Here is an 18,462-nt window from a genome sequence, read left to right on the forward strand (position 1 = left end):
GCCCCAGGAGATGCCACTTCCTTGTAGGCTCGGTTTGGGCTCCCTACTGTCTCCTCCCACATCCAGCTGAGTTCTTCTCATTCTAACATAACTCATCCTTCTTTTTCTATTCCCCGTTTCACGGTTATGTTCACTGCCTCTCTCAGCTCTGAGAGGACAGCCTCATTCCTGGTTCTAACCCCAGCACCTAGCCCAGCACTAAGGAGGCAGCACTAAATAAGTATTTATTACCGGCATAACTGCATCCTTCCTGTCCTATCCTTTAGCCTCGCCCCTCACTGACCTCTGACATCTGTGGGAAGAGGCTGATGGCCAGAGGCAGAGCCAGGCCGAAGGCCGCCAGGCACACGAGACTTTGCACAGGGAGGAGCAGCCGGGGGCGCGTCTGCAGGAGAGCTGTCCTGTGGGGGAGAGAAGGAGCCCCGTGAGACCCGAGCACAGGGTGAGCAGGCCGCTAGGAAACCACACTGGGTCCCACTCAGAGTCCCAGGAGCAGGGCAGCAGTTCTGGGCCACTGCTGGCCCGTAGCTACGTAGTTGTGGAATTCCGTCTTTGAGTCTTCCCCAATTGGCACCCTGCTCCCCAAGCCCTGCCCTGAAGGACACTGCTGGTTGAACTCTCAACCATAAATCATAAGTGAGCACTTGTGGGGGCCCCTTCCACACCCCTGTGCAAAGGAGGCTACATGTGGGGGTGACAACAGGGGAGGCTGTTGGCCCTTGCTCCTGGGGGACACACAGGAGAGTAAGAGGACCTGTGAAGGTAGCACATGATGAAACAGCAAACAAACTTGAATAGGTGCCAAGTTCAGGGGAAGACACAAACCACACACACGCAGGCACATACATGGACATGCACACACACACACATACACCTGCATGCGTGCATGCATATGCAGATATACACATACACATGTATACACATACCGACACACAGCTGGGAGGGGATGACCCTCTTCTGGGTGTGTGAACAGAGCATACCCCACTGACTACTTCATCAGCTTCAATCCAAGAGCCACAGAGGAGGGCAGTGCCTTGCCCAAGGCCGAGGCTAAGTCTGCAGGGGACCAGCAGGGCTGCTGCCTGGACTCCTGACTCCTTAAGAGTGCTGTCACCGGGTACTCTTGGCTCCTGCCTTCAGGACCCTTTGCCAACTTCATCATCAGCATGTCACAGCTGACACCCAGTCTCTATGACAAACTTTAGAGATGGGATTCCTGGGCAGGAGAGGGGTATGAAAAACCTCCTTCCAGGCCCTGGGTCCCCCAGCGCCATGACAAAAGGGGCTCTCCAGACAAAGTGGGACACCAGCTGGCAGAGACACCTCTACCATGTTGTCCATCAGAGCCTTCCATTTCGTATAAACCAGCAGGCCCTTCAGTGAAGACCACTGAGCTTCCACTTGGGGAGGTTAGGGTGGGGTGCACCAGTAGGATGGATGAGCGGGCAATTTGCCAGAGGATGCTGGGCACTAAATCCGACCTCAGTTACTGTCAGCGTCCACAGGGCTGTGTCTGGCTTCTGGTATGAAGACGAAGTAATCAGGGCTCTTGCCCCGGCTCTACTGGAGCAGGGCTGCCTGTGGCCCTCCTGGGGGCAGGGCCTCAGTGGGGGGCAGGCAATCCCCCCATTACATTCTGGGACAAGATCCCAGGAGCACGTGGCCTTGAGCAGACAGCAACTAGGGCGCAGTGTTCTCAAACCTACTGTCTAGGAGCTGGTTAAAAATGCAGATTCCCAAGAGCCCCTTCCCCATGAGATCCTGATTCAGTTGGTACAATACCTGGGAGCCTGCATTATAAACAACCCTAAAACAGGTGATCAATCCCCAGACCACACTTCTGAGAAACCCTGGCCCAGAAGTTTCCGCTAAGTTACCAATAAAATACAATTACTTATAAATTTAAGGCCTGGACACAGTAGGTGCTCAGTAATTGTTACTGCCCCTGTGTGTGCAAGAAAGAAGGTGGATCCTGGTGACAGGGCTGTCCTCCAGCCCTTCCCACCTACCCAGATCCCAAGGTCTGTCCAGCTGTTAAGTTAAACCTGAATCCAGTCGTTGGAGAGGGAAGTTTCTACAGCATCAAGAGCTGCAGGACAAAGGTGCCTAAATCAAGCTTCAGCCCGTCTGACGTCCCCCATGACCTAGGTCCAGTAGCCCCATCCTCTCCCTCTTCTCCAGGCAAGCCTCACACCAGCCATGGACTCAGCCCAATGCCTCCTGGGCAGCATGGGAGTCATGGAGGGGCCAGGAAAAGGGCTGAGATAGACCCTAAGACCTTTTTTAAATGAGGATTAACTTCTCCAGCAGGACAAGAAGGTGAGATACAGGGCTCACTCTCCAGACTTGCTCACAGGGCCTGGAGCCCTGGCTCTCAAGAGGCTTCGGAAGGTGCTGCCTTCCTGTCCCAGTGGCAGTAAATGTGACCTCAGCCCCTGAAGGTAATTAGAGCAGAGAGAATGGGGCAGGAGGGTGTTAAGTCCCTGGAGGCATAGCCCCAAGGGTCACTGAGGGCAAGGAAGGTGATAGGAAGAAAGAAGGTGGCAGGTGAGGGGCGGGCCATGAACTCAATCCTTGGGAACTCCTGGCAATGACTGACCCCCTGCCTACCATGTGGGGCTGTGACCTTGGCTTCTCTCTCACGGGTGGCTGGCTGAAGTCCTCACTGGGAAGGAGGCCCAGGAAGTCCGAGGCCTGTGCTCCCAATTTGGGAAGGAGGCAGGCCTGGGACTGCAGCCCAATGGGAGCCTCTGAAGTCCCAGCCCAGAGCAGGCAGGAGAGTGAACACAGCAGGATGGGGGAGGGGCAGAGGGGAGAAAGGCGGGGAGGGATTGGAAAGGCAGCAGGGGGAGTTAAAATATGCAGATGGTGAGATGTGTGAATGACTGGGAGAAAGGAAAGACCCGGATCCCAGGGAATGGGGGAGACAGGAGCGGCCTCAGGAACCACGCTGGAGGCCAGACCCTAGGACCAGCTGAAACCCAGGCCTGGGGTGGGGGGTAAACTCCAGGGCCAGGGGTGCCGGGATGGGGGGAGGGCCGCTGCACATGCCTCTGAGCTGGGGAGATTACGGGGAGGGGGCTGATTTCCCAGCCTGGGGTCTAACACCAGCTTCCTCAGCAAGGTGCAGAGGCTGAGCAGGGTGAGAGGATGTTTGGGGGCAGAGGGCACCCCTCAGAGGGAGGCCTGCTCTGGGCTGTGAGCTGAGGCTACTCTGCTTCTGATTTCAGACGCTTTTCCTTCCAGTCTCAGGGACAGGGACACCTGAACATGCCTGGTGCCTACCTCTCTTATCCTAGCAGGAAACCCAGGGACTTCATCTCAGAGGGCAGTGTGCAGAGAGGGTAAACTGAGGCCAGAAGTGAATCAAGCTGGGCCCCAGCCCCACACACAGCTGCTCATCTCCCTATTCCCACTGCAGTGTGTGCCCTCAGCACTAGGAGCACTTTTAGTTTGCACTCCATTAATTTGCAAGTAGGATGCTTTGTAGGTGTTCTTTTGTCTTTTTTCCCTGGCTGTCCTGACTCCCTCACCCCAGGGTGCGGCTGCCCCCACCCTAGACTCCTCAGCCCAGGCCCTGCCACTAGTGCCCCTGCATGGAAAAGCTATGGGGTGCAGCCCGTAAGAAGAGCCAAGGGCCTGCTGGATAGAAGCCCTAGGGAAACAACATTCTGGGAGGCGGGGATGACTGAGGCTGAGGGGGTCTCCTGGACCAGCCAGCCCAAAAGTGGTGGAGCAAGGACCCAGATTTCCTCTTCCTACCAGGAGCCTCAGCTATGGCTGCCGCACTGGCCCCCACCACCTGGTCCTGCAGTTCCCCCATACGTGTGAATTAGTCTTTGAGGGCACAAACTGGGTCTTTTCCACTTTGATATTCCTGGGGAAACCCTGGCTGGACCCTTATTTCTCCCCAGAGAACCTCCAAGAGGCTTCAGGGAAGGACCACCCAAGTACAAAGCCAAACTCTCTCTAGACGCTTCTTTGGACCATGAGCTGAGCCAGACTCATGGCAGTCAGACTCTGAGCAGATCCCAGGCCAGGGAGGTTCAGAACTAGAACCACCCCACCTCCTTCCAAACCTCCAAAGCTGAGCTTAAGTTCCTCAAATGGAACACTAACCATCACTCCACTTTCTACATAAACTCAGATGCCAACTGGGAAGGCAGCACAGACCACGGGGCAGCCTGGAAGACAGAAGAGCCCTTCCTTCCTCATTTGTCCCATGGTGTCCTTGTGGATACTTGCACTGGCTGGTATTTGGGGACAGCCTCAGTTCACGAGGCAGCTACATGTACAAGGGTCGGGCCAAAAGCAATTGCTCTCCTTGGGTCAGTTTAGTTTTGCAACTTCCATACAAGACTGATTTTTTTACAACCCCGTGCTTAACCCACCATGGCCCTGCTCAGGTCCTCCCCCTCTTACACCTCCCCCCTCTTCTAGGGTGAGGAAGGGACACAGGGCCCCTCATCAGCTAACCCCGAAGAGCCTACTTGATTCTGTTGGACTGGTCTTCTTGATGTCTACACAACAGGCTCACATGTGGCTGCCCAGAAAGCCCTTCCTTCTGCCCAAATCCTCTTTGGTTTTCAGTCACCTGCAGCCTCTCTTCTCTGGACCAGCCCCCGTTGACGCTGGGCCCATTGTGCTTCCTCCCCTCAAGGTCACCTTGGTCCTGTTCACTCCCTGCCCCATCCCACCTCGGCTGAACTAAGTATGGGTCGTGCCCGTCCCCCTTATCATATACAGGCTTTCTGAGGTCAGGCCCCCACACCTGCTCTTCCCCAGTCTCCATGGAGGACAGGACCCAAAGACATGGTGACTGATTATGTGAGGTGATCTGAAGACCCAAGAGGCAGCCAGTGTGGGAAGAAGGGCACAGATCTGCAGCCATATGCCTGGGCCACTACTGGCTCTGCCATTACCTAGTGTATGGCTGTAAGCAGATGACAAAATCTTTGCCTTCCATCCCTCATCTGTAAAATCGGATACCATATTTACCTCATTGTACTGTTGTGAAGCTTGGTTGATTGAGTCATTCATTCATTCAACAAACACTTGCTGAGCATCTACTATGTGCTAGAACTGTGCTAGAAGCTTTGCAGGGCATTAAGTAGAAGGAATTTACTTGCCTATGTGTAGATTACATTACAGTGGAACAGACAGAAAATAGACAACTAGAAAAAGAACCTCATATATTGCTAAGTACTGTGAATAAAATTAAGGCAGTGTGAAGGATGAGGGGGTGTCTGTTATCCCCATGGGGGGGTCATGGAGGGTCCCTTCGAGATGGAATTTGGGCAGGTACCTGGCTAGGAGAGGACTGGGATGTAGTCAAGGGCTTAATATTAGCTGTGATTATAATTTCTATTGTGGGAATAAGACTGTCTCCAAACTGAGGAGAATGCCGACCCAGAAGCCCAGTGGAGCACCTCCAACCCTGTCCTTATCCTACACTGCCCCCAACCCAGCTGAGCTGTCTTAAGGTGCCCCCTCCCAGGCTGGGCCCCAGGAGGGAGACAGTAAACACCTCTGCATTTTTACCTGCAGGGGCCAGGGGTCTGCACCTCCAGCTTTTATTCATCTTGCTCACCCCCCGCCTAGATCCTTCCCCCCTCCTTTCCTCCTAGATGCACCCTAATCCTCAGGGCCTACCCAAACTACATGGAGATGGCCCTGGTCCCTCCCCACTGCCCTCAGCTTCCCTGAGCAGCATTTCAGTCTTTATGATTCAATTTCACACTCATTAATTAACAGAATTGCTCTATCATTATTTTTATTAATGTGTTCCCTTATTTCTTTAAAGTCATGACAAGTAGGTGTCCTCAGAATAGCCCTCTGAGGGAGGCAGAAAGGCCAGTACTATTCATATTTTATCAATGGAGACGCTGAGGCTCCGTGAGGCAGTGACCTGACAGGGTGGTGCTGCCTCCAAACGTAGTCTTCCTACCACAGTCCTCAGACGCTCTTCACAGCTGGTCCTGCACTGTGCACCAAAAGGGCATGCACACACACACATACCTGTGCGCACACACACACACACACACACACACACACACCAGAACTGCCAGGCCTTCAGAGCAGGGCCAGCCTTCCCAGCACCTAGCACAGTCTCAGTCCCTGAATTCTCACTGATTCCAGGAGCATTGCCTGGGAGAGTCTGAACAAACCTGGCGGCTGCCAGCTGTCCCCCCACCCCCTCCCCTCCCCCTTTACCCCCAGTGGTGGCCCCACTGTCCTGGCTGCCCCAACTCACTTCTCCAGCATGGACATGACGATTGGAGGGAGCACCAGGATGGGCATGGGGAGGACCACTCGCGTCAGCGCCGTCTCCAGCAGGGCCTGAGTGGCAAGCAGAGGCTGTGGTGAGTGGGGCTCCCAGGCTGGGGCACAGCTGCCTGGCAGCAAATTCCACCCCAGAGCCTCTAGGTGTGCATAGCACTGCTAGCACATCTGGCTGAGTGGAATAATTCATGGAACTGCTCACAAAGCCATATTCCAAACAACAGAGAAAAGCTATCCCCACCCCCATCTTCCCAGCACACACATTTGAAGAGCAGATCCCAGCACCTGCCACATGTGGGGGAGGGGTGGCAACACAGAATGGGACCCCCCCCCCCCGAAGGGGCCTGTGCCCAGGGGGAGCCTCAGGGCTGGCAGTGCAGGGGCTTGGAGAAGGTATACCGGGAACGTGAGGTGCTCTAACAGGGCCAGTGCCAGAAGGACCAGCACAAACAGCTAGGGCCTGCTGAGCCACATCAGGCTCCTGGTGCTCAGGGATGACAGAAATTCTGGGATTCACTTTTGGTTTTTTTGACATCCCTTAAGACAAAGATTCCAAAGACCTGCATCTCTTGACTCCAGATGAGTCTTTCTTAGTGACCAGAGGTTGCTTTTGTAAGGGGAGGATGCTTCTGCTGAGTGTCTGCTGTCTCCACAGGAAGTCTGCCTGGGGCCCTGCTCTGGGGACTCCCTTGGGGTTCCTGGGCAGGGGGGGCATGGTCAGGGCACAGCTCCGTGGCTTCTGCACTGTGACAGTCACTGTGGGGAGTTCCTTTAACCCCACAGGCTCCTAGGCCTCCAGGAATGACTCAGCCCCCAGGTCTCTGGGTCTTCCCTTGGACAATAAGGAGCTGACAAAGCCAGGCTGAGGAACACCCGGGGCTGCAGAAGAGCACGGGCTGCTGCTGTCTGGACTAGGAGCAGGAGCTAGCACCGCTGGCCTCCGCACGGTAGGTCAAGAAAGAGTATGGGGTTGGATAGGAGGTTGGTACCAGGTAGGAGACTGAGGCCAAATCCCTATGACGGCGAGCTCAGGCTGAAAACTTCTCCCAAGCACTTGGGTCCTTCTTTCATGATCAATCTCAGGAAGTCCCAGGAGAGGGCCCCTCCCTCCTGTCTCCCGAACAGGTATGGGAATGACGGGGCCCAGAGCCACTGTGCAGGAAGCGGAGGATGCAGTGTGGCATTGGCAACCCGAGTCCCCTCCTGTTAAGAGCCTTGGATGGGCACTCACTTTCCCTGAAACGGCGGGGAGGGCAGGACTGGGATAAGAGGGGCCTTGCACACGGGAGGCTTAGGGAGAAGGCCTCACCAATAAGTGGCTCAGGCCCCCATGGGAGCTGAGGAGAGACAGTGTGCCTGGAGCAGAAGGAAATAGACACCTCACAGCTGAAACCCCTGCCCAGGCACTTGGAAGCCTGAGCAGAAAGAGCCACTAATCACCATGAGGAAGAAGGCTGGAAAGCATGCGGAGGTATGAAAGTATAGGATCTTTTTTTTTTTTAATTACAGAAGCGGAAGTGGGTGAGGCCAGTGAGCCCAGAGATGGAAGAGGGCCTTCTTATAACAAATTATTCTTCCCCAACCACCCCCATGGACTCCTGCAAGCCCAAAATCCCTACACCTTAGCCACACTCACTCCTGTGAGGTGTCCTACTACAGAAGTGCTTATTAGCACAGAACCAGGAAGCACTGGCTCCCACTCTTCCTCTTCTTTCTCAAGAGGATAGGAAGGCCCAGGGAGCAGGGTTGTAGGTCCTGGGGAGGGAGACAAAGCTCCGGGGGTCTAGTCTGCCCTTGCCAATTAACAGATCAGAGAAGCCGGTTCCTGAGGGGCTGGGACAAGAGATAGGGATGGTTCACAGTGGTGAGGAGATGGCATTTGGAGAGAAAAAGGAATGTATAGGGGACAGGGGTGGAGGGGCCAGACCTCGAGGGTGGGACTCATAGAGGTGGCAGGTGGGGTGGGGTGAGGAGGAGAGATTAAGAGTACAAAGCAAGGGTGCTGTGGACAACAGCCTTTGAGGAATAAAAACATTTCGGGGAAACTAACACCGACCCTGTTGCTGCCTGCCCCCTCCAGCCCCTTGAGCCCTGGGAGGACTCACATGTCTGGCTGCAATCTTGGAGGAGCCTACAAGGTTGCCATCACCATCCAGGACGTCGATCCCTTCTTCCAGCTCCCCGTACCGCATCAGGACCACGTTGCAGATATTGGCACTGGCTAGAGGAGGGGGCAGGGAGCAGAAGTGAGGAGGGAGGATGGCGTTCCCTCTGGTGAAGACCACTAGGCTCCACCCCTCACCCAAGCCTCCCTAGCCCAAGCAACAAAGTTCAGAATAAATGCCAAGTTTGAGTTCAAACGTAGTGGGCAAAGGTGTGGTTCTGGTGCCTATCAGCCTGGTGAGGGATTTGGGGGCCTCTGGGAACCTGGTGAGCAAAGGTGGAAAATAACCAGTGTTAGGGAGGAAGGAGAAACAGTTCAGGGCTTAGAGAGTGACCAGTAATCAAAGAGGCTGGCCCCTGCAGGCAGGTCAGATGGATCCCCATCTGGGGGGAGAGCGGGGATCTCTGGCCTGAAGACACCCCCCCCCACTGGTACCTGACGCTGCACCATCAGCAACTCAGTCCCTCGGGCTGCCTTTCTGGGCATCCTCTGGAAACGCCAGTCCCCCACATTCAGCCCCTTGCTCTCCAGAGTGAATCAAGTTCCCAGAGATTTGCTTCCCTGACAGCAGGTGCCAGAGCAGGCAGGAACCTCAGTGTTCACCCAGCACCACCCCCTCATCATATGGATGGAAAATTGAGGCTCAGGCTGTGTGTGGAGGGGGCTGATTTATCTGAGGTCACACAGCAAAGTGGGGCAGAGCTGAAAGGCCACAGAGCCTGATCCTTTGGATGCCCAGATAGGGATGAGGGGACAGGGGCGAGCAGAGCTACAGGAATCCTTTCTACACTCTGGCTTCAGGTGGCTGGGTCTCCTCCTTTGGCCATGCCCACCCATCTCAGCTGAGATCATGGGGACCTGCGCTGAAGGGAGTGTTCCTGGCTCCTTAGTTAAGCACTGGATGCCCAAGTTTGGGGGCCAGCCATCAGCTGGTGATGAGTATAGAGAGCCTCTTCTGGCTTTGCACCTGGGACCCACATGGCTGGGCCTGGGCCCCAGGCTGGGTGTGGGCGTGACCTCGCCTGAACTCCTCCAGCCCTGCTACAGAATGGAAGTGGGGGAACTTGGGGGTGGTAGGCAGGTGGGGAGTGGGGGTGACAAGTGTGGAGCCTGCCTGCTTCACTCCTCCCCCCAAAGCGCCTTGCTGTGTTTAAAGTTTTAATTTTTGCTAATTAATGTCAATTAATTTTGTATAATGAGTGTTTAATTTTGGGGAGTGTGTGAGCCTGGGAGCGACTGCAGTTCTGGGCTGTGAACGCTGATTAGCATCAACACCTGCTGCTTCCTCACTCCCTCCAGTGGGGGGCAGGGTATAGGAGCTGGAGGGCGGCCGGGCCTAGTGGGCAGGTGGAGTGGGAAGACGACCACAGATGCTTCTGGTGCCTGAGCCAACGCTGGGGAGCAGAGGGTCCAGGGTGCTCGCAGCTGGGGGACAGGGTTCTGCAGGCGAGGGGTGGCTTAAGACCCTGGGGGGGTCTCTGAGCCTCAGTACCCTTTATCAATAAAGTGGGGAGTGGAATAAACAGAGGGGAAGACCGAGAGGCTCTGCAGTCTTTGGAGAGAAAAGCAGAAGACCAAATACTGTTTTTAAATGTATTTACAGCACATATGCCATCTCTGAGTAGTTCTCAGGTTTCCACAGGACACTCGGCCACAGTAGTGACCATGGGCACGCCTCTGCGTCAGGCCACTCTGTCCGCACAGCAGGCATGCTCACCTGTCTATACAAAGGCTCTCAACGAGGGGCGGTTTTGTGAGACATCTGGCAATGTTTGGAGACATTTTTGATTATCATGACCCGCTGGGTGTTGGGGGGGGGGATTAGCTATAGGTATCTAGTGCGTGGGGACCAGAGAGGCTGCTAAACACAGGGCAGCCCTCGTAACAAAGAATCATCCAGCTCAAATGTCAGTAGTGCTTATGTTAAAAAACAAAACAAAACACCTGGGTTACACACATCTAAAGACAGACAGAATTACAAAAGTGAATCTGAGGTCAAGGAAGAGAGGTTGGGGGCCCCGGTATGGGCCATCTGGACTTGGGTTCTAATCCTGACATGGAATCTCCCTCTCTTCACCCTCAGAGGTGAGCTCCTGCCAGCCCCAGCCACCCCACCCCCTGCCCCAGGCTCAGGGCCAGAAAAGACCCCCACAGGGGCCTTGAGGAAGGGGGCACCTAGCCTGTGTTAGTGACATGCCTCTTGGTGGCTACAGGAATGCTCTGCATCCTTTACCCCTGGGGATGCCAGGCTGGCAGTGCCCAGGAGACCCCACAAAATCACTGAAGAGGACATTGTGGGTTTCTGCCCTCCGAGATCAGCTTCCACCACCACCATTCTGGGAAAGGTGAGACTATAGAAATGTGGTCCAGGGGACCAGCACCTGCCTCAAGTCAGGAGACTCCAGCTCACTCTGCAAACTCGACGCTCTCTCCTACTTCCCTGGGAGTAGATGGAAGGGCTGCAGGAAGCACCTCCCTGCGACCCCTGGACTCACAACCTCTGTGCCAGTGTCGCGCCAGGCTAAGGGAGGCCAGGAATGGCTGAGACATCTCTAGCCCCAACTGTGTGTGTAGGAGACAAAGAGAAGGGACAGTGTGGATTTGGAGGTGATGGTCCACCAGCCCTATGTCCATGTGGAATCTCACTTGCTCTCCGCTGTTTTCAAATATGTGATGTAGCCACAGAGGGATAGAGCAGGACTTTGGTTCAAACACGAAATGACTTGATATGAAAGGAAGTGAAAACCCAGCCTCCCTCTCCTTGGACAGCCCCTCCAGGACACTTTTTGGAATGACAAAGCTCTCCTCTCATTTAAGCTGCTTGGTTGAAAAAAATAAAATAAAAAGACAGAGGAAACCCTAAAAACCACCTCAGAATGATGGCAATCCCAGGCTCCTACCTTGGAATACCCTCATTCTTACTGCCTACTCAAATGGCACTTGCCCTGCAATCTCTTCTGTTGACTGTGTATACTGGCTGTCCATTTATTGGGCACCTGCTGTATGCACAGGTTCTTTGCCAACCTGCCTTTGAGCAGTGAGATTGCTGGCCTGTTTTAGTCATTTTGTTTCCACAATCTCATCGATTCTGCCATATTCCTCTCAAGCCCTCTCTGGCCCTCCCATCCCATTCCTGGCAAGTCTAGCTCCCGAGTCATGGACACTGAGAACCTAAACAAGTGAAAAATACAGAGAGAGAGAGAGAGAGAGAGAGAGAGAGAGAGAGACCAACCACGGGCAACGGGTCTCCTTTCTAGCACACCAGCAAGATCTACTATTGACAGTATCAGCAGGTTAATTAAGCAGTCTGTTAGTGATAATGTTAGGAAAGCTGGCACATTTTCAACTCAGATTGACACCATTCAAGACTCAGGCATAACTGATGTTGGAGCAGCGATGCTGGGAGATGTCACGTATGAGAGAAAGAATGAGAGAGAGATCACTTCATGCTGATGAAAGCTCAGTGTCAAGTCCTAAGAAAAATATGGTCTGACTGCTGCAGATGTTCTCACATCAGACCCATCATGACGCAGTCACAGCAGCTGTAAACGGCTAGTGAAGTGCCCTAGGTAAAAGGACAGCATGGGAAGAAAGAGCAGTAGACAGAAGATAAATGTGCAAGTAAGTTCTCAAAAATAGGATTACAGAATGTGCCTCCTAAACTAGCATAGACTCATGGGAACAGACATATAGATCAATAAAGTTAATAGTCCAAAGATATACCCATCTGTGGGGGAGATGAGTTTGTGGTAAAGCAATTGTATCAACTCGCAGGGAAAGGATGCTTCAAATATCGGAGTGAAGCAACAATAGGCTATTCATTTAGGGAAAATAAAACACCATTAACTCCTCTATTCTACAATGCATTTTCTCATATTTTAAGGATTTCAAAATCATGATGTGCCTTACAATAGGTGTTCGGGGTAGGAGGACCTCATATACTCCCCGTAACAACTGCCTGTGCATGGGTGAACTTAACCATGTCTATCTGTTCATTCAAGTGTCACCTCAGTTGCTTACAGCAATCCACATAGAATATAAACTTAAACTTAGATTCCTAATTGTCGCCTAGAACTTCTTTTTAAAACTTACGCTATAATGGAGCACGGACATGAAAAGTTATTGTACATGCGGAAGATCGTCTGCCAGATACCAGGCAATGCAATTAAAGGCAGCAGAAATTGCCAAACCATAGATAGCTACCCTAAAGAAATGCTTGTCCATATGTACAAAGAGACATTTACAAGGATGTTAATTATAGCACTGTTTGTAAGAGCAAATAATTAGAAACAACCTAAATGTCCACCATTTACGGAACTTACACGGGAAGCTCTCCAAAACAAACTTATATGAAAAGAGCTGCTGAGTATGTACAGAATGGTTTACTGAATGTAAAACCTCATAATTGGTATACACACATCTGTGTGCCCATAACTTTATAAGTAAAGTTTTGGAAGCTTTACACCGCACAGAGTGATCTCCTTGGGGAAGAAAACTAAACTTAGGAATTAGGAGATGTTAAAGGACTTCCATTTTTTAGCCTATAATTTTCTATACTGTTTGCATTTTTACAATGAGACTATAATCACGCTTTACTTGTTTAAAAATTGAAAAAAAATAGCCAAATTACTTGAAGTAGCTCATAAAAATTTGAAATCCAGCAGGGGTTGGTGTGATCTATCCATGGGTCCTACACTTAGGCATCTGTATGTCAGAAACTACCTAAAGTAGCTGATTAAGTTCAGGAATATTTTTTTCCACAAGTGAAGGAAAAAAATGAAACTGTAAGTATAACCAAATAGAAGCTGCAGACAAATAATTCCCAATATTCTTTTGTATGCTTTGAAATTATAATGTTGATTTTAAAGGGGTTGAAGGAGTCAAGATAGAGGTAGGGAATACAAAAAGCAATGGTAGTCACCATGCTGTTCTACAACTAATGTCTAAAAGGGAATTAGAAATGTGAAGAAGGCTGAGACTCACACTATGGTGAAGAAAGTGACTTGGGTTGAATGTGTAGTGAATGCTTATTTATTCCTTCAAATGAACATGAAATACAGTCCTCTCCTCTACTGAAAGGCTATTATATTAATGCCTCTTATAACAGAGACATCTTAGAATAGAAAAATGTGGCATTCAATGTCTATTCATAAACTCTATTACAAATATTGATCGACTTACAACCTATGCAACTTACGACCATTCGACTTTATGACCACAATCGCTAGCCACGACTGCTCCGCATCTGGCAGCGCAAGCGTTGCCCAGCTGGGCATAGGACAGAGCGGACCAGCTTCGGCAGCAGTACCATCAGCGCGTGCACCATTTCAACTGTTATCCCAGACTCGGTACAGCAATTTGTGTTTTGTGTCTTGGATAGTTTTCATCAAACCCCTCCCAAGATGTCTACCAAGAGGAAATTGTCTTTGCAAATATTAAACTAGTTGTGCTGGTAATGCAGTGTTTTACTTAAACCTGACGAATGTAAAAATAAGAAACAAAATGGTGTAGAGATGATACAAATGGCATAAAATGAACAAAGAAAATTATGATATATAACAATGAAAGAAAATTATGATAAAATATGACTTAAAGATTTTTATAACATCATTTCACAGTACTGTACATATAGCCTACTCAACTTATGACCAAATCGTGTTACGACCGGTCTGTTGGAACCTACTGTGGTCGTAAGTCGAGCACTAGCTATATAAGAAATGGGAAAATATATTTATTATATGTGGCAAAGCTACTAATATGAATCTATGGAGAGTCATGGTGACTAACTCAACAGCTATTCTATGCCTAAAAGATTAAACTAATTGTAATAATCCCTCCTTTGCCAGTGATTGGTTTAGGAAGAAACATGTGACTGATACTAGCCAATGAGGGATGTTTGCAGGGACTTCTGGGAAAGGTCTTCTCTTATTTAAAAAGAGGTAGCAGGCACTGCCTCCTGTCCTCTGGGAAGTGGTGGGTCTGGATGTAACCTTTGGAGTTGCTGATGCCAATTTACCACCAAGAAGGGAGCTACCCTGCAGATGAGGCCCCTGACAGAGTGGAAGGGCCTGGGTGCTTCACCAGGGACTTGACCTTTGTAAAGTAATACATTCCCTTATACAGATGCTCAATGTCACTAATTATCAGAGAAATGCACATTAAAACAACAATGAGATATCACCTCACACCTGTTAGAATGACTATCATCAATAAATCAATGATCAACAAGTGTTGGTGAGAATGTGGAGAAAAAGGAACTCTTGGCCCTGGCCGGCCGGCTGGCTCAGTGGTAGAGCATGGGCCTGGCGTGCAGGAGTCCCGGGTTCGATTCCCCACCAGGGCACACAGGAGAAGTGCCTATCTGCTTCTCCACCCCCCCTCCTTCCTCTCTGTCTCTCTCTTCCCCTCCCGCAGCCAAGGCTCCATTGGAGCAAAGTTGGCCCGGGCACTGAGGATGGCTCTGTGGCCTCTGCCTCAAGCGCTAGAGTGGCTCTGGTCGCAACAGAGTGATGTCCTTGGATGGGCGGAGCATCACCCCCTGGTGGGCGTGCCGGGTGGATCCCGGTTGGGCGCATGCAGGAGTCTGTCTGACTGCCTCCCCTTTTCTGGCTTCAGAAAAATACAAAAAAAAAAAAAAAAAAAAAAGAAAAAGAAAAAGAAAAAGGAACTCTTGTGCACTGTTGATGGGAGTGCAGACTGGTGCAGCCACTGTGGAAAGCAACAGAGAGTTACCTTAAAAATTAAAAATGGGACTGCCTGATGACCTAATGGTTCCACTTCTAGAAACAGATCTGAAGAAACTCAAAACACTAATTTGAAAGAATATATGCACCCCTATATTTATTACAGCATTATTTAAAATAGACAAGATCTGAAAGCCCAAGTACCCATTAATAGATGAGTGGATAAAAAACATGTGGTACATTTACAAAATGGAATACCACTGGGCCATGAAAAGAAGAAAATCTTACCCTTTACAACAGCATGGATGGACCTGGAGAGTATTATGCTAAGTGAAATAAGCCAATCAGAGAAAGGCAAGTACCATATGATTTCATTCATTTTTAGAATCTAATGAACAAAACAGAAGACTCACAGAGACAAAGAACAGACTGGCAACTGTCAGGGGAGGGGGTTTGGGGGTGTGGGTGAAAAAGGTGAAGGGATTAAACAAAAAAAAATAGATTCCTTTATTATTTAAGCTGGTTTGAGTGAGGGTTTATTACTTTCACTCAAAAAATCCATAAAAATGTATAAAGGTCTTTGACAATTATAGAGAAAAAGATACAGTGATAAAAACTACTGAAAAATATTTGAGTAGGAATTGATAAAAAGAAATGTTTAAAAAAATCAATAAACATGAGCTCAATCTTACTAATAGTCAAAACTAGATTTTTAAATCTAAAAAAAACAATCAATGGAGATTAATCCTGATTGGTTAAATAATTTACAGAACCATTTTTATTAAGACAAAAACAAAAATACTCTAATGGCAACCAGGAGACTTGGCTTCCATCTTAGCTCAGACTGACACTGGACAAAGTTCTTCGGACTACACCTCGCCACATCCTCTCTCCTGTTTTGTAGGCAACACATGAACACAGTCGCGAGTCATATCATATAAGAGTATAAATTTTAAAAGTACGGCCCTGGCCGGTTGGCTCAGCGGTAGAGCGTCGGCCTGGCGTGCGGAGGTCCCGGGTTTGATTCCCGGCCAGGGCACACAGGAGAAGCGCCCATTTGTTTCTCCACCCCTTCCCCTCTCCTTCCTCTCTCTCCTTCCTCTCTGTCTCTCTCTTCCCCTCCCGCAGCCAACGCTCCACTGGAGCAAAGATGGCCCAGGCGCTGGGGGTGGCTCCTTGGCCTCTGCCTCAGGCGCTAGAGTGGCTCTGGTCTTGACAGAGCGACGCCCTGGAGGGGCAGAGTATCGCCCCCTGGTGGGCAGAGCTTCGCCCCTGGTGGGCGTGCTGGGTGGATCCCAGTTGGACGCATGCGGGAGTCTGTCTGACTGTCTCTCCCCGTTTCCAGCTTCAGAAAAAAAAAATAATAAAAAAAATAAAAAATAAAAATTTTAAAGTACGTAAGTCTCCTTCCAACCCCTGACTTCACTCCCCTCCACAAAGGCAACCACTGTAGCCAGCTTCTCAGGTCCCCGCCAGACATGGTCTTTGGATTTACAAGCAGACATATATGTCCACCACCACCTTAAACACACACACACGCATTCCGAAATCACATATGAACACAGCCCTATGCCATTAAAGGATGATGATTATCAATAAGATGCACATCCTAATATTTGCTTAATTTCATGATATTCTCCATTATTCTGCCTCAGAAGCAGTGCTATATGGCTTATTTTCTTTTAAATCACTGGAGCATTAGAAGAGTTTCACATCCCATAGCGAAGTGTCACAAACTCAGGACTGGGAGTTCCTGGATTGGAAAATCAGCCTGTAAATTTAGGTGTAGGCGGCCTCTGATGCTCAGAATCTTAATAAAACATTCCTGCTACCACATTCAACTTCTGGAAGGTTCCCTAGCTTGAGATTCTTTGGTGGTTCTCCATTAACCGTAGATCAAGCTTGAACTCCACACTAACATCCAAGGCCGCAAGGTGCCCTCTCCCCTCCCGCCTGAACCAGGCCTCCAATCTTCCCGAATTCAAAACGCCTCTCTTGCCTGTGCCTCCCCACCTTCTCTGTCTCTGGACTTCCCTTCCTTTTGATCACAGGAATTATAAAATCTCTGAATTGGAAGTCTGTCCATAAGCATTCACCAAGCAGCTACTGTATGCCACATCCTGGGCAAGCTGCCCAGAAACAGGTGACTTGGTCACGTGTGAGTGCACCTCACAGCTTTTTGGGCCAGGCTGTACTTGGACACTTCCCTAACTGAGGAGTTGGGCAGCTCCCAATAACAGACTGTCAGGTTTTCAGAAGATCCTTCTACTTTTGCTGGGCTCCCACTTATCAATGCTTCTCTAGATGTGTGAAGTCTAGAACTAAACAGACTCCTTTGTTCTGAGCACTCTATCTCTAGTAATACAGCTGAAGTCTGGGCGAGCCTCATCAGAGCCACACTGGACCTATTCTGAACATCCAACCTGTGAAATCCCCACGTCTTTATCCTAGGGCTCTGGTAACTCAGTCTCAGCACCTCTATACTTGTGCAGGTGCATTTTTTTGAACAGCAGGCCTTACATCAAACCTTGTGAGGTCTTTTTGGATCCTAGAACTCTTACCCATGAAATCTTAATTAACATCAAGTTGCTGTTTCTTGAATGTGACCCATAGGCTCCCTCTGACCAACACAGGTATATATATAATTAACCGAAGGGGACGAGACTGAAGACAGAACCCCAGGACATATCACTGGAGACTTCCCTTGAGCTGCCTTGGCTCCACTGTCCATGTCCTCTTGGGGCCTGACACATACCGAGGGCCTATGCCAGTTCTGGGCTAGCCCAGCCCACCCATCCTTCCAGATCCATCATGCCAGGGTAACTTGGTAACTGGTAAGTTCATGGGCCATCCAACCCTAGCCTGCCTACTAAAAGGTGAATGACAGTGATGATGAAAACATAAGAAAACAGAACATTCAAAAACAATTTTAAAAATTAAAAAAAAAAAAAAAAAAAACCAGAATGAATGTCCAAGCAGCTACAGAATCTGGTCACCAATGTCATCAGGGTATAAGTTCCACTATGGGCAGCCAATTTCAAACCCTTTCTACCAAAGCATTCTTTTGATCACTGAGCAAACACTGAGCACCAACTGTGTGCCAGGCACACAGGAGGCCTGGGGGTTGGTGATGAATAAGATCATTGGGGAGCTCACAGTCTGATGAGGGAGGCAGACTTGGAAATAAAAACAGGCAGTTCCAGGATGGACATAGGCAATCACAGGGTATTGTGTTCTAACCCCAATTGGGGCTACCTGGGAGGGCTTCTTGGAGGAGGTAGTGCCTGAGCCAAGAAACAAAGCCTGGCAGCCAAGGGAAGGCAGAGGGTGGGG

General features: G+C 50.2%; 1 protein-coding gene across 2 annotated transcripts in view; it reads right to left on the reverse strand.

The window, feature by feature from the left end:
• SFXN5 (sideroflexin 5) overlaps positions 1-18,462 on the reverse strand; it is a 118,172-nt gene that overhangs the window by 19,895 nt on the left and 79,815 nt on the right. Inside the window, exons 11-13 of one of the 2 annotated variants that reach the window (XM_066267382.1) lie at positions 8,388-8,503; positions 6,254-6,339; positions 284-401 (exon numbers count right to left, since the gene is read on the reverse strand). In XM_066267382.1, coding sequence (XP_066123479.1) covers positions 284-401; positions 6,254-6,339; positions 8,388-8,503 — 320 coding nt within the window. The remainder of the gene's footprint in view (positions 1-283; positions 402-6,253; positions 6,340-8,387; positions 8,504-18,462) is intronic. The other variant, XM_066267383.1, reaches the window with a different exon arrangement.

The sequence above is a fragment of the Saccopteryx bilineata genome, chromosome 3, assembly GCF_036850765.1.
Source record: "Saccopteryx bilineata isolate mSacBil1 chromosome 3, mSacBil1_pri_phased_curated, whole genome shotgun sequence".
In the NCBI taxonomy this organism is placed as follows: Eukaryota; Metazoa; Chordata; class Mammalia; order Chiroptera; family Emballonuridae; genus Saccopteryx; species Saccopteryx bilineata.